We start from the raw sequence: 24914 nt of genomic DNA, 5'->3' as shown, positions 1-24914 counted from the left end.
GTCACTGGGTTTTGGAATCCATGACCATTGCATAGTGAGTGCTGCTTAGTTGATGGTGAGTCCCTCCATCATAACAAAAGGCCAAGTACAGTTCCACTGTCCTTGATTCACATAAGCAGGATAATAACAGTTTATTCCTGCCCCAATAACAGAGAAACTGGGGCTCCTACAGCAGCCAAAGTGACCATCTAGGTGGGGTGGGTGTGCCTATGCAAATGAGACCAGCCCCTGAAGTTCTTTTCCACAACCCACCATGACTCGCCAGCAGATGTCAGGGTAAAGCTCATCCTGACTCTGCTTACACTAACCTAAAGCAAAGTTAAGCTGTGAGCCAGAGGCAGGCCCTGCTCACAGAATCTGGCAAGAAGAGGGCTGATGTTGCAAAAATACACATACCTAAAAGGTACTGGGCACTAGTTATGGAAACACGTGCCAGGATGGTACCAGAACACTCCGGTACTAGCAGATTCCCCACAGATAACAGGAACAGGCTGACCTATCCTCAAGACAGGGGCAGGAAGGTAATATGGGAGAGTTATCTTGTGCGAGGCGGCACCCTAACATGTAGAGGGGTTGCACCTCTATGCTTCAGGAGTGATGTGTAACTTGTTTGTACCTGTGTATAAGAATGCATCCCTCAGTGGATGTCTTTGTCTGGCCTAGGGGACAGTGGTAAATCCTGCCACTGACTGAGCCGGTTCATTGTCTGGGAGCACGTATGTACAGTAGTAGCAGAACTGTAGATATCTGATCCGGGGAGCTAGAGACCGTGTTTCATTTGGCAATAAACCTGGCCGGGTGCCTTCGTACCTTATCAGAGTCTGTGGTCACTGGGGGTTCTCCCGGGGTCTGCTGTGTTAGCGGTCTGCAGAGCTGGGGCAGCACACAGAGGGAACACACGCACGCAGCCAACTGTTGGGATAGCTCAGTGGTTTGAGCATTGGCCTGCTAAACCCAGGGTTGTGAGCTCAATCCTTGAGGGGGCCATTTAGGGATTTGGGGCAAAAATTGGGGATTGGTCCTGCTTTGAGCAGGGGGTTGGACTAGATGACCTCCTGAGGTCCCTTCCAATGCTGATATTCTATGATAGTTCTCAACATTGAACAGAGGAGAGCACCACACCCATGACTTCTGACAACAGGATGAACAAATCCCTTTTCCATGTCTTCAGAGACTTCATACCTGACAGGCCTGACCCCTCCCCCCTCGCTTCTTGCTCTAGTATTGGCCCAAACATTGCATTTCCCTGGGAGAGGGGCCTGGGCCGAGTGTAGGATTGCCAACTTTCTAATTGCACAAAACCAAACACCCTGCCCTGCTCCCCCCCCTTTCCCTGAGGCCCCACTCACTCCATCCCCCGTCCCTCTGTTGCTCGCTCTCCCCTACCCTCACTCACTTTCATGGCCCTCGGGCAAGGGGTTGGGGTGCGGGAGGGGGGTGATGGTTCCGGCTGGGAGTGCAGGCTCTGGGGTGGAGCCAGGGATGAGGGGTTTGGGGTGCAGAAGAGGGCTGTGAGCTGCAGCAGGGGGTTGGGGTGCAGGAGAGGGTTCGGGGTGCCAGGTCCCACGGTGCTTACCGTGGTGCCTGGGAAGTGGCCACCAGGTCCCTGCAGCCCCTAGATGCGTGGGTGGCCAGGAAGGCTCTGCCCACTGCCCTCAAACCTGCAGGCACTTCCCCCACAGCTCCCACTGGGTGCGATTCCCAGCCAATGGGAGCTGCAGAGCCAGCCCTGGGGTAGGGGCTGCACGCAGAGCCTCCCTGTCCACCCATGAGTCTAGGGGCTGCAAGGACCTGGCGGCTGCTTCCGGGAGCCGCGCAAAGCTAGGGCAGGCAGGGAGCCGTAGCCCCAGGCCTCCGCTTTGCTGACAACCGGACTTTTAATGGCCCAGTTGGCGGTGCTGACTGGAGTCGCCAGGGTCCCTTTTCGACTCAGCGTTCTGGTTGAAAACCGGACATCTGGCAACCCTAGCCATGGTCCATGGTGTAAATCCAGAGGGACCCTGCAGGAGTCAATGGGGTTATCTCAGTGCAGGAGATGAGACTCGGGGCCTTCTCGCTCTGACCCTCTGTTTCCCCTCTCTGCTTGCAGGCCTGGGCTTTCCAGGTGCTCAGCCCTGTGCAGTGCTGGCTTCTGGAAGGGTGTTTTCTCCAGTCAAAAGGCAACAGCTCAGGCAGAGGAACCCTGCTGGCTCCAGACAAATCACTATAATCTCTGCCTCCACTTCCTTCTGCTTGGAGAGAGCTGTGTATCTTTTCCATTGAGGTAATAACAGACTGCTGGCAAAGCCTCCAGCACAGAGCTGAGCTGCAGGTGATCAGCCGGGGCTGTGGAGTCTGGCTCCAGTTCAGTGACTTTCCTTCTGGCGATAATCGGGGGCTTTCCCGGGGCTCTGCCAAGGAAGGGCCTCCACTCCCCGAATCCAGACCGCTTGGGGAAACTTCTGTGACCTCAGAGAGCTCTAGGCAGCACCACCCCTGCTGGGGGGCCAGAGGGGGCTCCGTGGAGGGGTGGGGGCAGAGGGTACAAACTCTTGAGATAGCAGCTAGGGGAGAAACTATAAGGGTGTTTCATGAAAAAGCCACTTGTTCTCTTAAAGTGATCGTGACAAAAATACTTCCCGTTTTGGTTCAAACTCCCCTTGAGCACGGAACCTGGTTTGATGATTGAAACCAAACATTTTCCCCAGATTTTTTCCTTGTTTCCTTTTTTCTCTCTCTCTCTCTCCCTCCCCCATCCTTCCCTTTCTCATTTGCCCCTGAAAAAGGACAGGGAAAGGGAGAGAAGTGGGGGAAGGGGGAAAAAAAACAAACCAAAACCAGATTTTTGGGGGGAGGAATGGATGGGGCAGCTGATAAAAGAGCAGAAAAATTCGGAAAAAAAAATAACCATTTTACACACACATGCAAATTTATGTAGAAAAAGGCCATTTTCACACACTCTCATTGCACCACAAACATCAACCAGCTCACAAAGCCCCGCCCCCTCCCCCCCAACACACACAGACACACTGGGCATGTGGGGAGATTGGACACTTGTTACAGCTCTCGGACCCCTCCCTCCAGAGGCCCCTGTGCTGCCCAAAGAGAAGTGTGTGTCGGGGGGAGGGGGCGTGCTGTGTGTGTGTGTGAGATGCCAACCTGTCAGGGCTGTGACTGCAGCTGACAAGTTTGCTTAATATAAATAAATATTCATATAATTGATTAGACATAATTACAACCCAAATCACCTCCTCTTCACCCAGCTCAATGAGCCTGTGACCCGCACGGAGAGAAAAGACAGCAGCAAGAAGTGTCTCTCCTGCTGGTATTATTAGGAGGTCTCTGTCTCTCATAGGAAAAGTCTGTCTTGGACCTTCTCACCCCGCAGCTCCTTGTCCCAGACTAGCCCCCAGGCCCCACACCAGGAATAGGCCTGTCTCAATAGCTGCCCCCTCCCAAGAATCCCCTGTGCCAGACTGGAATGGTGCTGTGTCTATAGATCTCTCTCGCCACCTAACTCAGCTGGGATGTGTCTACACTGTAGAATGCCCCACTCAGGAGTTAAGCCCATGCCTTTTTGCAGTGTAGACATATCCTCTGACTCCCCTCTGCCCCACGCTAGCTGCCCTCTCACTAACCTGGACTCCCCATTCCTGCACTGGGGTGAGTCTCACCTCGGCTGCAGCCCCCTGGGAGGTGAGACGGGAGCTGCGTCTGGGCCCGCAGACAGAGCTGGGGTGAGGAGTGGAGCCAGGCAGGTTTCCAGCCTCATTCCTTCACCTTGCCAGGAGGGGGCCAGCTCTTGGCTCTCTGCTGCACTTTGACAGTGACGCCTTTGCTGGTTTTGCGGCTGCCCCCAGCTGGGCGGGGGGAGCGAGCGCTTGCAGAATGGCAATGCCCCTGGTGGCAGCAGGGAGTGTCCCAGCCAGCCCCGAGAGCACAGAGAGGCTGGGAGGAGGAGGCTATGGCTGGTGCCCCAGTCTCATGGTCTGTACAGTGCCCCAAAGCCCTGGGGAAGCACAGCCTGCTGGAGCTAAGCAGAAGGACCCATAGCCAGGAAGGCCTTTTGCTGCTATTCCTGGCCATTCAGGCAACCCAGACACCCTGGGTAGCATGGGGGTGCTGGGTGGCTAATGAGGATCCAAGCACTCCCCCCGCCCCTTCCACTACATCACGGTTGATCTCCTGGGGCAGCACATGGTGGGAGGACAAGGTCCAGGGGACACATTCTGGCCCGGCGAGAATGAAATGACATGTGAGTCCCTGGGACAGGCCCCATTCATCTTCGTCAATGGGTGAGGGAAGAATTGGAAATGGCAGGGCAAGATTAGACTGCAGCCCATCCCTGTCACAGTCATTTAGATCCCCGCCACCTCGCCACTGTGTGAGAGCGTGGGCGCCTATGATGCTGTCCATTCGGGAACCTCGGGCACGGCTCTCCCCCACCTCCGGGAGCCAGCTTCCCCTGTGGGGTGGGGAAAGCCGCTCAGGCCCTGTGACATTCAGGAATGGGAAGGGTGGGTGGCTCATAGTACAACTGAGCATCACCCTCAACCCCTGACCCAGTCAGAGCTTCCCCCTGTGCTACCCCTAAAACTCAGATTCTCCCACTCCAAAAGCACCCACCTCTCTGCCAAAGGAGAAGCCTTGTTTGTTTTCAGCAGTATAGGGCATATGACACATAGTTGAGCAGTGCTGATTCCACCCAATAGGGGGCTAACATGCGACAGCAGCACTGAGATACTGCAGTGAGGGGCACTATAGCAAGGCCTCAGAGAGCAATGCACCAATCAGCTCATTAGACTGGAGGACAAACGGCCCCTGGTGACAAACCTCAGAACTAAATTTGGTTCAGAATCCAACCCCACTGAGTTCAGGCATGGCTGGGCTTGAGGAGCCACTGTGGCCTTTTTATAGCGATCGGTGCAAATGACATTTGGCTCCGGAGCTGAAGTTTAACCCAGAATACAGTTTTGAGCCCATCCATCTGTTCAGCACTCATAAGCTTCCCCACACCTTCCTTTGTGCTGTGCTTTTTATGTGACTTGCTCTATACACACCTCTTTAAGCTGAAGTGTCTGAAACCCCTGGCTTCCCTCCCAGCTTTCACCTCCCTTGCTTGCAAATGATTTCTAGAAAGCCGTTTAAAATGTATTATCCTTCCAAGGAGGAGCCGATAAACAGGTGTGGGAGGGGCAGGTGCAGGAGACATAATGCAGTGAGCTGCCATATTTCCTGACTTCGCGTTGTTCTCCTCCTGGCCTTTTACCAAGATCGATGGCCATTTATTATGAAAATAAATGACCAGCTCCTGTGTGCAGGACTCCTTGATGGCGGGGGAGGGGGGGACAAGTGTCAGCCTTCCCTCTGTGTGTGCTTGGATGTGTGTATGTGCGTCACCCGCACCGCCGGTGACGAGCGAGCGGAGCGTTTTTCTAGCCATCAGTCTGTCAGATTTATTCTCTAATGGCGTGTGTGCACGTGCTGTGATTTCTAGCAGTGAGATGCAGGAGTATGGGTGTCTGTGGCCAGCGACACTGCAAATGTCCAGGGTCTGGCTGTTGGAGCCACACAGCTCATTCATGTAGTGAGTTTGTGGGTGCTGTGAATGTGTGTGCCAACAGTGTGCTGATTTTGGGTGGGGGGAACTCGAGTTTTGGCTATCCAGCACCGGGCAGCCCAGACCAGGGGGCCAATGTTGATACTTGTGCCCATTCTGTGTGCGCACGGGGCTGGAGTGGGCTCTCGGTAGGCATGTGTTCAGGCAGGGTGTGTGGGTAGCGAGTGTGCCTGTCTAGTGAACTTAGTGCGCCTTGTGTTGTCGGTGGGTGGCATGCACTATGTGAGTAGTGTATTGGCGTTGTGCTGGGTAGAGTGGGTGGTGCATGAACGACTTGAGAGATGAGATTTTTACACTGGAGCCTTGGAAGGATGACAAACTCTGCCCCCTGTCCTCCCCCCCCCCCCAATCCTGCTCTGGAGAGAACTAGCTCTGGAGCACAAGTGGAACTGCAGGAGCTAACCAAGCCAGGTCTGAGATAAGAGCCCTGCACTAGATTTCTGTGCCCCTAGAATGGAGTCGGGCCCGTGCCCCCGGGAGGAGGGGCAGAACCTGAACTGGAGCCCTGTGGCCCCTGGAGTGGAATATGGCAGGTACTGGGGCACAAGGACTGAAAATGATCCCCAGAATCTCTGCTTCTGGGCAAGGCCGGGAAGCCGGTGGCATCTTTTAAAATTCACAGTGGATTTTTGGAGAAGTTGCCAGCTGAGGGCAAGATTCTAAGCCCCTCCCTCCAACCCCACCCCTGCCCCCCATGATCCAGCCTTCCCCATGCTGGAGCCCCTACAGATGAGCAACTCAGACTTTCAATCCTGGAGACATTAATAAAAGAGACCAGACAAAAACCTTCACGTTCCTTCTCGTGGGTGAGCACGTGCTTCGACTCCGAGATACAGTCCCTGCCTCTTGAAATTAATTCCCCATCCCTGGTGCACTGGCAAAATAACTAATCTGGCTGTGCTGGGTTTGCTGCAGATTTCCTGGTGGACAGAGCCCCCTGCAGGAGGAAAGGGGGAGGAAGGAGGGCACAGAAAGGAGCCATGGAGAGGTTACAGAAAACGGGGATGGTAGGAGAGAGGAAGAGACACAGGGACCCTGCAAACTACAAGGTGGGGAGCGTGTATGAGTCTAACCTGCAATTCCCCTCCTACCTACCACCCCTTGGCTTGTGGGGACTTCTCCCAGTGGGCATCATGGTCTTCCATGGCTCCCTGCCACTTCTCCCCTGGCCTGTTACGACACTCACACACCCCCTCCCGCCTGCATCCAGCTGCTCAGTGCCTTTCTGTGTCCCGATACTGTGCTGAATCATCACCCTGGGTGTGCAGCTTACTAGAGAAGGCAACGTGACATCCTTTGGTATCGTCTGTGCAATTCTTACCTTTTAATGATCATTCCACCCTGCGGCTTGTTTGGGTTTTTTACACAAGAGACCAGAGTTCAAAACACGAGGGCACTGTATGTGCTGGGCATTCCTGTTCTCCCTGCTTCTGGCTGGGGGCAGCTGGGATGCAGAGATCTGCCCCCCTGAAACGGTGCAGCTGAGCGAACCCCGGGAGCGCTGCAGGCTGGGAGAAGACCCTGAAGGCTTCTCTCCAGAGCCTCTGCCCCTGACAGAGACCTGTTTGCCAGGCTCTGAGTACGAGAGACTAGGGAGGTAGAAGAGCAAAGCAAAGTGCACCATTTCTCCTTGTCCCCACCAAACTCCCTTGGCTTCCTTCCTGCAACCCATTATCAATGTACACATATATACACATTGGGGACTTCAGACTATTACTGCTGTCTTCAGGGGCACAGTGTGGAGGAACCTGGAATGGCAGCGTGCAGAGAGGGCTCCCCAGTGCACGGGGTCACGTCCCTTGGGCTCTGGTTTCACACAGGGGTTCTGAACCCCAGTGACGACCTCTCCATGGTCACAGGCCTCTCACTTCTCAGGTTTTTACTTGCGTAGAAGAGATGCAGCTGGCTCTTGAAGTCTGCTGCGGGCTTGGACAATCCTGGGGGGGAGGAAACATTCTTGGGATTCCCCCAGAAGAGCCCACAGGCCTGCTGCCCAGCTCAGTGGCTGGGGAGGGAGTCTGAGAAACCAGACTTCTGCAGGACTGTCCTGGCCAAGGCTGGGGGCTGGAGACCCCTGCAGCCTGTCCAACGTGAGGAGGCCAGCGTGAGGTGTACATAAGGCTATGTCTTGTCGTAGAGCCTCTGTCAGTTCAAGGGCGGGAGAGGCTGTGCCCATAGCCCCGGCCTCCAGATCCACATCTGCATCAACCTACTCCCCTTCAGATTTGAACTCCCGGATTGGAAAGGGAGAAGCCAAATGGGGCTTGCCAGCCATCAGTCATCTTCTGGCCCGTCAGGAGGTAGGAGAAGGTGCTGGTCCCCGAGCGTCCTTCGCTGGTAGAGCCCAGTAGGGGAGGAGATGGCCCAGCGATTAAAGATCATCTGGTCAGCAACGAGCAGGCTGGCAGCTGGCTCAGTTTTTGCTGGCGATCCTTTTCTTACGGGCTGAGACCAGGTCATAGAAGGGATCCTGGGTGATGCTGGTCCTGGATAGAGGAGGAACGAGAGAGAGATTCAGGGCTGGGAAATGACAAGGAAAACCACAAGGGTCTCTCTGAACCTGTAAACAATGGACCCCCTCCCTCCCCAGAACAGGGGATCTGCAGGCCCCTCAGCAGCACCCGGCGCCTCCAACTAGTGTAGTCAGGCTTTGCAGGCCAGAGGAGGAGCCTGAAGGTTCACAGCAAGGGCCTCCAGGCCCTAGATGGCTAATCCATTGGAGCCATAGGTGTGGAGAGGCGAGGAGGTCAGGGACGCCCACAGGTGCTCAAGTGTGAACGTTTATCTCCCTGGGGGCCTATGCCCCTCTGCTCCCTTGCATGTAAAAGAGCTGCTGCCCAAGTGCCCCCCAGAGGCAAGGTGAGGCCTCCAGCTCTGCATGCTGGCACAGCGTAGCCATTCACCTCTCTGCCCACTGGCGCATCACAGGTAGCTCTGGCCTCTGCTAGTGCCATGTCTCCCCTGGCCTGAGCTCACTCCACCCCATTTCACCCTGCCTGGGGGAGCCCTCTTGTCTCCTGCAGGGCCCGTCGCCTTACCGTATCGCCTCAATCCACAGGTCGCGCTCCTCCATTGTGGCTGCCGAGATCTTGTAGGACTGGTGCTTGCCTTCTACCACCTTCCCATCCCCATCTGTCTTGCAGGCTTTGATCTTCTGCCCCTTGCAGTTGGGATTGAAGAGCTCGAAGCAGTTCTGCAGGGAGAGACATGGAGGGGGTCAGGCAGTAAGTCCATTGTTCCGGAGGGCATGCTAAGGGAGTTTGCAGAGGTGGCAGTGGGCTCGTCTGTTCCTGAACTGGGGCCAGGATTTTGCCTGTCATGCTCCAGGCATCTCAGCATCGTTGAGTTAGATTCCAGTAGCTCAGAGGCGTCACAAGTAAAAACCTCCCCACTCTGCACTCAGTGATGCCTGCGCCGCCGTGGCCACCAACCATGTTTTACAGAGAGTGAGAGCGATGGCCGAGAGTCTGGAAAACACCCGGTGGTTTGTGCTGCGTCGCATGCACCCTGCCAGAGACAGTCATACGGGAACATTGCCTAGCAGCTTTTGGGCACCTCTAACAGTACAGGATCACCTGCCATACTGCACTTAACACTGGCTCTGCACAAGGGACAGACAGAAAGGAGAGCAGGTTGAGGTAAGCTTTCCTGGGGAGCCTCTCTAATAGCTCAGCGCTATTTCTTACTCCTAGACTTTAAGGCCAGAAGGGACTATCAGGATCGTCTAGGCTGACCTCCTGCACATCGCAGGCCACAGAACCTCGCCCACCCACTCCTGTGGTAGACCCCCTAACCACTGGCTGAGTAACTGGGGTCCCCAAATCATGCTTTAGAGACTTCAAGTTACAGAGAATCCACCATTTACACTAGTGTAAACCTGCAAGTGACCTGTGCCCCATGCTGTAGGGCAGTGGTCCCCAACCTTTCTGTGGGAATAGCATACTCCTATTCCCAGAAGACTGTGGCGGGCGCCAGACACCCCACTGCCGAGAAGCAGCAGCGGCAAGAAGCATCGCAGCCGAAATGCGGCCAAGGAAAGGCAATGCTTCTCGGCGGCATTTCAGCAGGCGGTTCTCCCGCGGCCGCGCTCGTCAGCGGCATTTCAGTGGTGCAGTGTCCTGCAGGCGCACACAACTGCCCCGATGGGCGCCGTTGCGCCCCTGGGCACCGCATTGGGGACCCCTGCTGTAGGGGAAGGCAAAAAAATCCCCAAGGTCTCTGCCAATCTGATCCAGGGAAAAATTCCTTCCTGACCCCAAATATGAAGATCAGTTGGGCACTGAGCATGTGGGCAAGGCCCACCAGGCAGACACCCTAGAAAGAATCTATTGTAGTAGCTCAGAGCCCTCCCCATCTAGTGTCCCATCACCAGCCGTTGGAGATATTTGCTGCTAGCAGTCGCAGATCTGCCATTTTAGGCAGTCCTGTCACACCATCCCCCCGTCCCCCTAAATTTATCAAGCTCAGTCTTGAAGCCAGTTAGGTTTTTTGCCTCCACTGCTCCCCTTGGAAGGCTGTTCCAGAACATCACTCTTCTGATGGTACGAAACCTTCATCAAATTTCAAGCCTAAACTTGTTGCTGGCCAGTTTATACACTTTCTCCAAAGTAGCTCACTGTGGTGTGGCACAAACTCCTGATGAAGGCACCAAACCCAGAGCCGGGCAGAGAAAGGTGGTTTCGTTTTGGGGAGGATTGCAATATTTCAAAATCTGGTTCCATTCAAACTCAGAACAAAACCCAAACATTTCAGCAGTGTCCTAGAAAGGGAAAGCCCAGGGTCCCCAACTCATAGACAGTGAGCTGGAGAGATGCTGGGTGGGTGAGTGGGCAGGATGGCCAGACGGGTTTCGAAAGCTGCCTGGTTTCTGGAGGAACTCTGTCCAAATTGAACCATCGCCACAGAAAGGTTCAATTTCAACTAGTTGGCAAATTGCCATGAAAAACCTCACAGGAATTTTTCCACCCAGCTCTAACAGAACCCTAGCGTCCCTGGCCTGAAGTCAAGACCCCTGCGCCTTGAGCAATCAGGTCTTGTTCCAGTCCCCGCTCCAGTGTACCAGGAGCTGCTGGAGAGAGGGACACGACTGCCAATAGGCATCTCAATCGTACTGAGCTTGAGACTGATTTTCCACCAGCGTAACCCGAGTAAAGGGCCATTGACTTCCACGCGTTACCGCTGGTCTATAGTGGCGAAACAAAGACTAGAACTGCAGCCTCGCTGACAACCTCAGCAGAGAGGCCAAGCGCTGAGCAGGCTATGGGGACTGAACTCCCCCTGTCACCAGTAGTGGCAGCCCGTCCTAGACAGACCTGAAGCACATCAGCAGGGCTAAGGTGTGTGGGAAGTTTATCCTGCCGCTGCCCATGCTGGGCCTGCCCCTGTCTTGGCGGTAAAGGTGGGGCTTGGTCTCTGCGGCTGTTGAGCCCGTGTTTCTCACCTGCACTCACGTGGAGCTTTAAAGAGAATCTGCCTTGGGTTGGCTCCCGGGGCGGGATTTCCCTACACCCCCCCCATGGGGGTGTTTACCCCCCCTGAATTTCCCCAACGCCCCCCACCCCAGTTTTGTGAATTAGTTACATGCAGGGTTGCCACTTTAGTGATTGTTTGGACATTTGAATGGAAATTGAAACATTAATACACACTTTAAAAGCATATACCGTGTATGATAAAATATGTGTATCTGAAAATGTCTAATAGATTTGAAACATAAACTAGCTTCCTTGTACAGCTGTTTATGACCATGTCAGTGCATTCATTTTGGTGATGTTGGCCAACCTAATAATTTCAAAATATGCTTTGTAAGCAAAGTCTAAATGAGCTCTCCCTGACAGTCAGTGATGAGCTGCGGGGGGAAAGGCTTCAGGACCAGATTGTATTTACATTCACACCTAATCTACCTAGGTATCCAGCAAACAGAGCTGTGTTGCCCAAGTAATAGATTTTGGCTGGGGTTGGGTTACAAATCACTTGAATGCGGGGAGGGGCGGGAGGTGTAATGAAATGTTGTTATTCTTACTGTAGGAGTAAAGGGCAGTAGAACTGCACTTAGCCTGTGCTGATTGAGGGACATCGAGAGAGAGAGAGAGAGAGAGAGAGAGAGAGAGAGAGAGAGAGAGGGTGGGGACAAGTGTTTTGCTTGATGGTTTGCCTGAGTCACAAGTACCTGCCCCTCTCCACTGTTTAAAGACAGAGCTGATTAGGCTCCATAGATAGTCTTTGTTTTGTTAAGTGATCACTACAGCTGAAATCACTTATAATCAAGTCTAAGTGCTTAGACCTGCTGTGGGACAGTGTTTCTGTTGAAGAGACGGCCCAGTCTGCACTAGCAGTGAGGTTCCCCCACTGCGAGCTCAGCTGAAATCACTGAGAGCTGGGTGGAACCTCAAGAGACCAACTCGCAGAGGTCACAGTGGCAGGTGGCAGAGGAAGGTGACAGCGCAGGGCCATTGGCAACAGAGCGATGGCGTGAACGGTGGCACAACCAACAACAGTGGCCAGAGCGAACAGTGAGCAGCTGGAGGAACGAGCAAGGTGCCTTCTTGCCCCCCACCTGGGAGATGAACTCATGGGAAAGCACCTCTGAACTCTGAGTCTCCACTGACCAAGGACAACACCGGTGAGTGTTAATGAGGCTGTTAAGAAAGCTGGAGACACAAGACAGTTCATGCGAACAAACATGGCCGTGGCATCATACTTTCTATTTAAGCAAGAGATACCACACACCACAAACTGGAGGCCAATGTTAAGTGCATTGTCACTTCTTCATCCTGAAGTTGAACACCGGTTCCAAACAAGACCAGCTAATGCTCACTATCTGTCTGCAAGAAACTCAGCTGACTGGCTAGACACATGTGGTGCAACAGTGAAAGACTCTACAGTTGAAAAAGTGAAGAACTCTCTCACCGCATTCAAAAAATGTGCATACATGGCTGATGAATGCACCAATGCAAATGGGCATCAAGTATTAAGTCACTGTGTACGTTATCTTGATGTCAGTGGTAGGCCAGTAGATGCATTTCTAGATATTCAAGTTATAGAAGACACATTGGCTGCATCTGTGACAACCCACATCTTAGAAGAGTTAAATGCTTGTCCATTGGACCCCAAACAGAGGGCTGCTTGTGCATTTGATGGAGCTGCAAACTTCTCTGGAAGACATGGTGGAGCACAAGCTTTGCTCAGAGAAAAGTGTAACCCTAATCTCTCCTATACACACTGCAGAGGCCAGCTAGTCCAACTAGCACTAGTATGAGCTGCAGACTCTTCAAAAGACATTTAAAAAGCTATAAATTTAATGTCTTCATTATATTCTTTTTTCAGCAAGAGTCCAAAAAGACTGAATATCTTGGAAAATACAGAAGATACATTGAGACTGAAGTTCAAATTACTCCAACCTGGGAAAACGCTCTGGCTTTCTCATGAGCGATCCTTGGCTGTTGTCTTAAAATTACTCCAGCCATTATTACTAACTTTGGAAAGTATCTACCAAGATGGGATGGATCTAAGTAGTGAGGCTGGTGGATTACTTTTGCTACTATGTTCAGAGTAGACTATTGCCATTCTCTCATTTGTAGGTCTACTGTTGAAACCACTTGGGTCATTAAACAATGTCATCCAGGCATCTGCTACAAGAATAGTAGATCTTTGTCCAGCACTAGAAGCTACATTTGGATCAATCAGAGAGCTATCCATTGAAAAAGTACTGGAAGAAGCAAAGACTTCAGTCCAGAAGTTGACTAATGAAGGCATTTATATTGAATCCTTAAGTGAAGAGGACAAGAAGTGTTTGTTAAGACAACTGAAAAAGTACACAGACTTGATTCTTAAAAATCTACAACAGCAACTTCTAGATTCTACTCAACCTCTACGTAGCTTTAACAGATCCCTGTCTTATAAAACACCGACAGCTGAGTGGAGTGAGGCACTACCAGCAATGGGGCTGCCATGGGCTCAGGACAGAATAGAGAATTTGAACACAGAGTGGAATATCATACGACGAGTGAATGAAGATTTGACTTCAACTTCTTTTTTATCATCACTAGTGTCTCAACCCGATCTTTGTGCTATGTTTCCTGGGCTGAAAGAAGTAGGAATTCATCTCTTGCTACTCCCAGTCACAACAGCTACAGCTGAGCGTTCTTTTTCATCATTGAATAGAATTTTGTGTTTTGAAAGAAGTCGCCTTCTGCCTGATCATGTGAATGAACTAATGAGCATATCAATTGAAGGAATGGAAGTACCGGACACATGAGAAGCCACCAAAGATGAATGCATTGCATTCAAGAAGTTCATTAACAGAGTTGTGCAAAATTATAACAAGAAACCAAGAAGGATGTAGATGTAGTGCTTCATAAAGTTGAGTAGCCAACTTTAATTTGTGTGATGATTTTAAAGTCTAATAAAATGCTCATGAAACATTTTTCAGTTTTTACTATGGTGCCATACAGCCCACCTTCACCCTCATGGTCTCACCCCTCATTGGCCCTGACTGCCCCCTGCTGTAAATTTGACCCCCCCCCCATTTCAATTCCTGGGGAAAACGTTCAGACACTCTGCCTTCCAAGACAGCAGAGCGCTGCCTGGGACAATGCCACTGAACAGGGCAGGAGGAGATAAACCGGCTAGCGTCTCTGATGACACATGCTTGTTGCGGTACCAAATGGTGGAGACTTACTGGCTTTTTGGGGTCGTCCACCTTCCGAACCGATAGATTCTCCAGGGGGATGATCCCCAGAGGTTCTTTATCCTGGAAGCCAATGAGAAGCAGGTATGAGGGTCTGACATGCTCCCAGCACCCAGCCCAATGACGTGTTTCTCCCCGTTGCCCTGGCATGCACCCCAGAGCATTATGGCAAAGCAGGCCCCCAACAGAAACACACTGGCAAATCAAAGGGGCGCTTGGTGCCCATGGCTATACCTGGCTAGAGTTCTGCCTGACAGAAGGTACCATGTAGTTGATTCTAATCAGTCTGGAATGGCAGCTGTGGGTCATAGCCTGGGCTGGGGGTGGGAATGGGGGGACTCAGTCTGACCGCAGTCCAGGGGTGACAGAGTGGGGTGTATCCCCATCCCTCATTACCCCTGGAAAATACAGCCCCCCTTGGAGAGATCTGCTTGACTGGAGTGCAGCCTTACCGTGGTATATTCAAAGTAGTACAGGCAGTTGTCAGTCAGAATGAACCAGCGGCGCTTCCAGGTCTTCACCCGGCCTCCTAGGGGCAGCAAGATTCAAAGCGTGTCAGTCCCTGACAGCCCCCGCTCACTGCAATCACCCCCTGGAGATCAGTGCTCCGGGATAGACCCTCCGCCCCAGGCTGAACGCACCCCGGGAGCTGGCACAGCTCAGAACTGGGGGAGGGGCGGCACCCTTCTGAGCAGACTGGCTTTGGGAGGCGCAGGCGTGGGCTGGCTAGAGAACAGCCAGGAGGTTTGAACCCTAGGGGTCAGGCTCAGCCCGCGGCAGCAGAAGGAAGGGCGGCTGCTGCAGACCTCCACATGGATGCGTAGGTAACCCTTGGGGTGACGCTCATGGGGGAGAGCTGCACAAGGAGGTGATTTGTACCCAGTTTAAGGAGCCAGCCCTCGCGGCTGGGGTTGAAGAAAGTGTGCGTGAGGTCATTCCCATCGTCCTCCGGGATGGAAAATGGCTCGTTCTTGATGCTCTCGAACAGATTCTGCCCCACAGAAAGAGGGAGAGAAATAAAAAAGCTGACATAGGGTGACCTGACTTAGCTCACTGACATTCCCTACGTATGGATGGACAGGGGTTGCTGGCTACGTGGTACCCCTTAATGCTCATCTCACAGGGACAAAATGGGAGTGGTATGTGTTCGTTCAACATTCCTGTGCCACACACACACACACTCAATGTGTGTACCCACACCTGTAAGTGAGCAATCAGGTGTGGGTACACACACACACGTATGCTTATGCGGCCAGCATGCTATTTTGCACAGACACACAAGCGCAGAGGGTAGCAATGAGAAGCAGACACAAACACACATGTGACCTACCAGGCACGCCCCAGTGCATTGCCCAGCTGTGGGAGGGGGATTCCAGTTTCTCGTCCTGTGCGGGGATGACACTGTGCTACTGGGGTTTGACATCATTTATTATGCAAAGTTCTGAGTAAAAAGTTCCTGCAATTTCCTCCAAACAACTGTCAAGAAGTGACATGACGCCAGAAAGCTGAGCCCTTCACACTGAGGGAGGAGTGGGGCGGAGGGGTGCTAAACAAAGCCAGGGCTGCTGCTGGGGTGGGTGGGTGTCGTGAGCAGTATACAGGGTTCTGGATGCCAAATCATCACTGTGGCCTGTACAAGGGCCCTGATGCCAACCAGCAAAGAGCGCATGGTTATGTAACAATAAATTCCAGCAGGCCTGACAAACTCACTACACCCAACACATGACTGTGAGACTATTTAGCCAAACACTGTCTTGTAAGGTATCATATGAAAACTGATGCCATGCTGGTCATGAAGATCACTCTGTGATGTATGTACAAGTTGTGTATAAAGAGTTGTGTATGCATGCTGGCAATACGTTCTTACAATATTTTGTGGAGGCAGTTGATAAGCAAGCCTGCTTTGGAGAAAGGAATGTGGCTTTACCTGTCAGCATGGATCAAGCTCTGAGACAACAGCATGGCTTGATCACAAGCAAAGGCCAAGGAAAGTACATTTGCCTCCAAAGTGAGTGAGCCAACTGAGAAAGCAAATTGACCAGAGGATGCGGAGCGGGCTTGTGGCCTGCACCCCAAAGAACAAGCAGCTGAGGAGAGGAGCCTTGGGGTTACTTTTCAGAGAATACGTTTCAAAGGTTTTCTGGACTATAAAAAGAAGCAAGGAGCCTCTTTCATTATCCATTCCTTAGGGAACAAAGGGGGAAGCGCGCTCTGACCCTGTGAACGGTGGGTCCTCCTGCCCGAGGGGTGGGGATGCTGATAGCTTGATGGGAGATGTGACAGCTGTTTAGGCGAAGATCGCTGCTTGCTAAGGTTAAGTTTGAGTCACTAGAAAAACGTGAGCTTTTTGTTTTGTTTGTAACCATCTTTCCCTCTTGCTTAGGATCTCTTCAATCTCTGTTCTCTGTTCAGACACTTAGACTTGGTTTTCCTATAGACCAGCTCAGTGCTGCGTATTAAGGTGAAGAGTGTCCTCAGCTGGCTGGTGTGGATTCTATCTCTTTGCAGGCAGCAGCAAACTTGGCATTTCAGTGGGCATCCAGGGCCGGGGCTAGTTGCTCCAGAGGAACACTTTTCCTGGGGGCTTGGGAACGGGTTCACTGAATGTTACCAGCAAGGCCAGGCTAAGACTGGCAGAGTCTGGAGGAGTTTGTTGGTGAGGTGGACAGACAGGGGGGTAACACAGTGGTTTAGAGTTCTGGGCAACCCAAGAAAGAGTCATAATCGCGGCACTGTGCAGGGCCCCTCTCCGCAGGCTAAACCTGAGCAGGAGTCGCTAAACCTTCCACCCCCCCCTCCTACCCCCCCCCGGGTTTCGTGTGAGAAGGGAGGAGCTGTCATGCTGCCTTCCCTGAGACTCAGCCATGCGGTGGCTGGGCTCCACAGCTCTGGGAATTGCATAAGAAAAGCAGGGTATGCACACAGCATTTGGTCTCCTAGGGCCAGACTTTCTGCCCCCATTTAGGCCCCTGAACAAGGGCCACGGGGTGCTGCTCTGCTCTTTTAGAAACCTGGCCATTAAGGCTCTTCCTTGCCCAAGCCTAACGATGCTCTCTTGTAAGTATGGATCCCCGTCTGGGTACTGATGCTGCCAAGGGAGACAGAGGGGGTGAACCTGCAGGGGGTGCCACCAAGGTCCTCAGAAGAGGGAGGCCTAGCGAGAGGGAGAATGGCCCTCGGGCAATGCAGGAATTCACCATGTAAAATAAATCCCTTGGGGCTTTCTGAGGCTGGGCCAGGGGCACAAGGCCATTCGGGATCAGAGAAACCTGAGCTACAAATGGCATGACGTGTGCAGAAGAGACGCCAGAGTCCTTCCTTGAGCAAATGCCCCTCAGCAAAGACACATGGCATCGCAGAGCCAGGGTCTGAGACCCCTATTCCCGTCAGCACCTTACTCCGTGAGTCGTCCCCTGGGAGTCAATGGGGATGTTCCTGGGTGCTACTCAGTGTGAGTAAGGGGTTCATAATTTGGCCCACAATGACATCATCATCATCATCATCATCATCATCATCATCCCACAGATGCACCGGGCTGTGTACACACACCATGCCCTGAACAGCTTACAGACAAAGGCTGGGGCTAAGGGAGTCAGGTGCCCAGCTCTTTTGGCAAGTTACTGTGCGTTGGGTGCCTCGCTCCATTAGGCAAATTGAAAGTCCCAGCCCTACAAAGGCAGGCATGGCCACACACGGATACACACTCGCAGACACGCACCACGACACATCCCCGACAGACACACCCACCGCTAACCACACTCACACATGCGCACGCGATGCTCTCTCTCTCTGTCACATACACACACAAGCCCCACACTCTCCTGCCCTGCAGCACACCCTGGCCAGCAAGGCCACATTGGCAGGCTCTCTCCAATGCACCTTCCCTGTCCACCAGCCACAGCACATTCTCTCATCTTCCAGACACCCATACCCCCCTCCTGGAGCACACCTGGTCCCCCAGCATGGGAGAGTGGGTGACTAGGGTTGCCAACTTTCTACTCACACAAAACTCAACACCTTTGCCCTGCCACTGCCCCACCCCTCCTCTGAGACCCTGCCCCCGCTCACTCCATTCCCGCCCCCCCATTGCTCGCTCTCCCCACCCTCACTCACTTGCTCATTTTCACGGGCTGGCTCAGGGGGTTGGGGAGTGAGAGGGGGTGAGGGCACTGGCTGTGGGTGCGGGCTCTGGGGTGGGGCCGGGGATGAGGGGTTTGGAGTGCAGGAGAGGGCTCCGTGCTGGGGAGTGGAACCAAGGGGTTTGGACTCAGAGTATGGGAGGGGGCGCCGGGCTGAGGCAAGGGGTTGGGGTATGGGAGAGGGTACTGGCTCTGGGCTGGGGATGTGAGTTCTGGGGTGGGGCCAGAAATGAGGGGTTCAGGGTGCAGTAGGGGGCTCTAAGCTGGGGCAGGGCGTTGGGGTGGAGGGGTGAGGGCTCTGGCTGGGGGTACAGGCTCTGGTGTGGGGCAGGGGATGAGGGATTTGGGGTGCAGGAGGGTGCTTCAGGCTGGGATCGAGGGGTTCGGAGGGTGGGAGGGGGATCAAGACTGGGGCGGGGGGCAGGGCGTGGGGTGGATGAGGGGAGTAGACGCCAGGTGGAACTTACCTCAGGCAGCTCCTGGAAGCAGTGGCATGTCCCCGCTTTGGTTCCTAAGTGAAGGCATGGCCAGGCAGCTTTGTGCGTTGCCATGTCCGCTGGTGCTGCCCCCGCAGATCCCACTGGCTGCGTAATTCCCGGCCAATGGGAGCTGTGGAGCTGGTGCTTGGGGCAGGGGCAGTGTGCAGAGCCCCTTGGTTGCCCCTGCGCCAAGGAGCTAGGGTTGGGGGACATACCGCTGCTTCCGGGAGCCGCGGGGAGCCACAGTAGGCAGGGAGTCTACCTTAGTCTCGCTGTGCCACCAACCGGACTTTTAACGACCTGGTCAGCACTGCTGACCAGAGCCACTTGGGTCCCTTTTCTACCAGGAGTTCCGGTAAAAAAACAGACACCTGGCAACCCTGTGGGGTGACGCACCTTAGGCCTAGCAGGCCCTTGTCTCCTTGCACTTCCAGAACCACTGAGGAAGGAGGAATATATGGACTCTCCCACTCATGGAGACCATGGATGCTCCAGGAAGGGGCCACCCAGAAATCAGCACGATGCCCCAGGGAGAGGTATTGATGATGTCTTTGGCTGGGTTGGGTATTTCTCCCAGCTCAGTACCCGGCAGCAGGCCAGGTGAGCAGGCAGCAGCACTTACCCGCAGGAGCTCTTCAGGCAGGTCCCCTCCATTGTTGATGCCTCGGTTCATGGCCACAAACCTCTCGAAGGGGGGCTTGTCCTTCACGTTGGGGTTGTGCAGGCTGGTGTTCAGCATGATGACGGAGAAGGAGAGCACATAGCACGTATCTGCCGGTGAGCGAGAGAGCGCCCAGGGCTGTGTGGGTGCCTGGCAGCATCACCACTCCAGACACCCCTGCAGAGGGAACCGTGCTCCTGGGGTTCTGAGGGGAGGCTTCACCGTTCCCACTGGGGCTCTAGCAAGGTTCCTCCTGCAGCGGGAGGAGGCTGTCTCCCTTTGCCTGGGATCTGCTAATGGCCCTTGGATTGCCTGTTCCTTTGGTCTCCAGTACTGAGCACTTGGATCCCATGGAGCCCTCGGAAAGCAGGGAGAGGCTGCTCACCCCACTGGGGTCTGATGGCTGGCACACGGGGCCTGTCAAAGGCCTGCATTGTGCGTGTGGAGGGGACACAAATCCCAGGTGGAGGGTGTGACATTTATTTGCCTCCTTAACCTTGCACCATTATGTGAAGACACTGATTTAGCACAGGTGGCTGTCGATGCTCATAGACTTTAAGGTCAGAAGGGACCATCATGATCACCAGTGGTTCTCAACCTGTGGCCCATGGGCCGCTTGCGGCCCAATCAGCACACAGCTGTGGGCCATATGACATCCTCGGGGCCACACAGATAGTATTGGATGCAGCCCACAATGGTAAATGGGTTGAGAACCACTGTCTGACCTGCAGCACAGATGCTGATTTAGGACAGCGTTGCGGTGGGAGGACACAGTCGCTGGGACACAGTATGAAATGCTGGAACGTGCAGCATGACCGGTGGGTGCTAGGAATACACTGAAAGAGGGGTGGCCTGGGCCGATCATTCCAGGATGTGGAGCTGTGGGCCAAAGACACAAGCCTGATGGTGGTGACAGGCTTTTTCGCTGCTGGGACAGGATGGATTGGGCTGGCTTTATAATGGCTCAGCTACCTGAGTGCAGATCACCAACAGCACTGCTGCTGTCAGATGGCAAGGAGCCACTATCCTAAGCTGTCGGGTGCTGGCAAGGCTTCTGGAGCCAACTGCCTGAAGAGGGACAGTGATGATGGAGTGTGGCATGAGGGGAAAGGAAGGAGAGTGGCAAGAAGGAGGAGGAGAGGCGATTGGCCAGGGGAAAGAAGGAAGAAGAGATCAGACATAACAGGGGAGGAAACGGGAAATCAAGGCAACAAGAGGCAACTCCTTTTGTAGGTAAGAGACTACAAACTAGAGCTAGATCACAGAATCATAGAAGATTAGGGTTGGAAGAGACCTCAGGAGGTCATCTAGTCCAACCTCCTGCTCAAAGCAGGACCAATCCCCAACTAAATCATCCCAGCCAGGGCTTTGTCAAGCGAGGCCTTAAAAACCTATCAGGATGGAGATTCCACACCCCCCCCCCCCAGGTAACCCATTCCAGTGCTTCACCACCATCCAAGTGAAACAGTGTTTTCTAATATCCAACCTAAACCTCCCCGACTGCAACTTGAGACCATTGCTCCTTGTTCTGGCATCTGCCACTACTGAGAACAGCCGAGCTCCATCCTCTTTGGAACCCCCTTTCAGGTAGTTGAAAGCAGCTATCAAATCCCCCCTCACTCTTCTCTTCTGCAGACTAAACAAGCCCAGTTCCCTCAGCCCTCCTCATAAGTCATGTGCTCCAACCCCCTAAATATTTTTGTTGCCCTCCGCTGGACTCTCCAATTTGTCCACATCCTTTCTGTAGTGGGGGGCCCCAAAATTGGACGCATTACTCCAGATGTGGCCTCACCAGTGCCGAAGAGAGGGGAATAATCACGTCCCTCAATCTGCTGGCAATGCTCCTACTAATGCAGCCCAATATGCCTTTAGCCTTCTTGGTAACAAGGGGACGCTGTTGACTCATATCCAGCTTCTCACCCACTGTAACCCCTAGGTCCTTTTCTGCAGAACTGCCGCTTAGTCAGTTGGTCCCCAGCCTGTTGCAGTGCATGGGATTCTTCCGTCCTAAGTGCAGGACTCTGCATTTGTCCTTGTTGAACCTCATCAGATTTCTTTTGGCCCAATCCTCCAATTTGTCTAGGTCACTCTGGACCCTATCCCTACCCTCCAGCGTATCTACCTCTCCCCGCCAACTTGGTGTCATCCACGAACTTGCTGAGGGTGAAATCCATCTCATCATCCAAATCATTAATGATCCCCAGCTGGGGTCAATCCACGTAGACTCGACTGACTTCCACGCATGGCCCAGTGGGTTTCTGTCAGTGAAGCGGAGAGCAGGATTGTCCCCTGTTTCTAGAAAAGCCACCTAAGGGTAGGAACTGGCAGAAGTGACAGGGGACCGGGGCCAAATCACCCGATCGAAGGGAAGCTAAAGCTGGAGGTGCCGCCTCTACTGCTCAAACACTATATTTTGTGAGTGGTGGATCATGGCCCCTCTTTAGCAAACAACTGAGCCAATGCTGGCAGCTCATCCCCACTCCCCACCTCTGCAACTACCTGTCGACTGGAAGACTCCTGGGTTACACTGGCAATACCAGTTGGCGAAGGCCTCCATCATCCGATCAATCTTCTGGGCTTCCCCGGGCAGCCGGAAGCTCCACAGGAACTGCCTACAAGGACACCAGGCCCGTGGGCTAGTCACGGAATGGCCAGGCAGGCTCCACGCCCCGAATACACTGGGGCGCCCTCCTTCCTCCCATGGATGTGCGGGGGTCCTCCCTCCACACAGGGAAGGCAACAGGACATCCTCATGTGCAACAGGGGCCCCTTTCTTCCCAAGCCTAGGGACACCCAGCCTAGGACCCAGGCAGCTTTTCCCTCAGCACCCAATGAGACACCCAGCCTGGGAAACAGGGGAACCCTTCCCTCAGCTCCTAGGGCAACAACTAGACACTGTCCTTCAGAAACGGAAACCCTCCCCCAAAACAAGGGAGCAGGACAAGACGCCTGCTCCAGAGCCCAGGGCCTCTCTCCCCACCACGTGGGCATCCAGCAGGACGCTCTCTTAGCAAACGGGGACCTCGCTCCCCAGTGCACAGCCTCAAATGAGATGCCTGCCTCAGGACACAGGCTCCCTCTGCTGGTAGTGCACAAGAGCCCGAGGAGAAGCCCGCATGGGCAATGTGAGAGCTCAATGAGACGCCCGGGTGGTGGTGGGGGGATCCCTCTCCCACAGCACACAGACACTGCCCACGTGGCCACCCCTGAAAACAGCAGGCCCTCTCCCCCCATGCTGGGACACCTCAAGAGGAAGGAGGGGGGCCAACCTATGAAAGAGTAGGATGCTTTTCCCTAATACAGGGAACTGCAGCAAGATCCTCCCAGGGAAATGGGGGTCACACTCCTCAACGCACTGCACAGCAATGGGACACTGCCCCGGGAAGTGGCTTCCCCTGCATTGGTGCAGTCGGACACCCACGTATGAAAATGGGGGCAGGGGTCCCCTCCCAGACAAATGCTTGGGAAGCTCCGTCCCTGCTCTGAGCTGTCTCCCTAGCCCCGGGCCCTCTGGCGTGTGTTCGCTTGCCTTTGCAGCCACGCCTGAGCACCCACTCCAGGCCCCTGCTGCTCTCTGCCTGTGTGCTCACTCACCGTAGTGCCTGCACCAGGTTGAGGTTGGCGAACGGGTGGCATTCCACAAAGGCCTGAAGGATCTGCAGGTTCGCCGGGTCCCTGGTTGAGGGAACAGGGCCAAGTGGGAGGGTGTGGGGAGAGAAGGAGACTGTGACTTTATGATGCAGCCTTACTATGTGACCTAGAGCAGAGCTGGGCTCAGACCCCTCAGAGCTCCGATTCCCCCAGGAACAGCTCTGCACACCCCCTCTCCCTGCTTTCAAAATTCAGCTCCCTTTCCCCCACAAAAAGACACCAGGACCCTTGGCAACGTTGTTACACTGATGCCTTTTCTGCACCGGGGGGTTTGCCCCAAGTACAGCCATCAGCAACTAGTGCAGCTGCCCCAGTGCTAACCCCTTGGATCTACAGGGTAAACAGCCGGAAGCTGAGCTATACAGGGCTTATCTCCCTTTCAAGCAGGGCCGAGCTCCCTCCGTGCAAGTCGCAGCTCTGCCTGTCTACGCTAGGGGTTGCTACAGTTCAGCTACACTGGCGGCAGAAATTGGGCCTAAGGCCTAAGAGAGCTGGATCAGCTAGGGGAGACTCACCTCTCTCCCAGGTAATCCCCAATGGCTGTCTTGTTCAGGCCTTCTCCCTTGTAGAGGAACCTGGCGATCTCTCGCAAGTCTGAGGACAGCACCTTGTGCTCGGTCAAGTACTGGATCCCCTGAGGGAAAAGCACACCCAGGCTGTGAGTGAGGGGGGTCTGGGGGGCTGGGGAAGGACAATTTAATGGGGGGTCCAGCCCAGTCATCTCTGGACATCATGTTTCCCCAGCTCTACAGGCCTCCTCCCAAATCCAGCTACTCCCCCTCCCCCTTGGAACGCAGCTGGGGAGCACACAGCTAGATTTGCTATCTTAATCCCTCCCCTCATGTTCCACATTGGTGCTAATGCTGTACCCATCCCCCTCCCGATCCTGGCCCGGCCCGAGAAACCTACTGTTGGGGTGCTGCCAGGTTCCTGAGCAGAGCTGTGCGGAGAACGGAAAGTCCGTTTCAAACAGGATTCTGAGATTTCAAAGTTTGTCTTTGTTTCATTCCAACGGAACCCCAAAATTTCAAAATTCTCCGCAGAAGAAAATTACACCCCCCTCCCCCCCAAAAAATTCATTTTGGGTCGATCAAAATTTTTCGTGCCCACAAAATTGGTTTGGTTCCATTCTGACTGTTTTTAAAAAGGCATATTCTATTATAATGTACAGCACCATGCACAGTTTAAAACATTCCGAAACGAAACATCTTTTCAAAAGGAAAAATGGAAACATTCCATTCTGAACGGGTCCAAATGGGGTGTTTCAACACCGTTGGAACTCCCCTCCCTTCCCCCCCACACCTTTTTTTCTCTGAAACAGAATTTTGATGAAATCGACATGATTTTGTGAAGCATTTTGATTTCGACAGAGCTGCGTTTTCCAATGGAAAATAGCTCCCTCTACAGGGTTCAGAGTAACAGCCATGTTAGTCTGTATTCGCAAAAAGAAAAGGAGTACTTGTGGCACCTTAGAGACTAACCAATTTATTTGAGCATGAGCTTTCGTGAGCTACAGCTCACTCTACGTTTTCCCAAACATCTCTGTCCCAGAGTAACACCCACTGCCCCTCTCCCGCCCTGGCACCCCTGGGCGGAGTCTGCACTAGCTATGGGTGCAATCCTCCTCTGCGCACAGGGACCAGGACAAAGACCAGGCATCACTAAAGTCCCACGTAGGGCCTCAAAACAGGGCTTGATT

The 24914-nt window shown here is 53.7% G+C and overlaps 1 protein-coding gene across 3 annotated transcripts in view; it reads right to left on the bottom strand.

Annotated features, from left to right (window-relative positions):
* Positions 1 to 6845: 6845 nt before the first annotated feature.
* The window catches only part of CYTH4 (cytohesin 4), a 31154-nt gene continuing 13085 nt past the window's right edge, over positions 6846 to 24914 (bottom strand). For 2 of the 3 annotated variants that reach the window (XM_073330250.1, XM_073330261.1), the window contains exons 5-13: positions 23731 to 23849; positions 23159 to 23239; positions 22064 to 22176; positions 19526 to 19674; positions 15165 to 15276; positions 14738 to 14814; positions 14277 to 14348; positions 8638 to 8792; positions 6846 to 8085 (exon numbers count right to left, since the gene is read on the bottom strand). In XM_073330250.1, the coding sequence (XP_073186351.1) occupies positions 8013 to 8085; positions 8638 to 8792; positions 14277 to 14348; positions 14738 to 14814; positions 15165 to 15276; positions 19526 to 19674; positions 22064 to 22176; positions 23159 to 23239; positions 23731 to 23849 (951 nt within the window). In that variant the 3' untranslated portion in view covers positions 6846 to 8012. The remainder of the gene's footprint in view (positions 8086 to 8637; positions 8793 to 14276; positions 14349 to 14737; positions 14815 to 15164; positions 15277 to 19525; positions 19675 to 22063; positions 22177 to 23158; positions 23240 to 23730; positions 23850 to 24914) is intronic. The other variant, XM_073330271.1, reaches the window with a different exon arrangement.

The sequence above is a fragment of the Lepidochelys kempii genome, chromosome 1 (genome assembly GCF_965140265.1).
Source record: "Lepidochelys kempii isolate rLepKem1 chromosome 1, rLepKem1.hap2, whole genome shotgun sequence".
NCBI lineage: Eukaryota > Metazoa > Chordata > Testudines > Cheloniidae > Lepidochelys > Lepidochelys kempii.
Note: the sequence above shows the minus strand (reverse complement) of the source record. Positions and strands in the feature narration are given on the sequence as shown.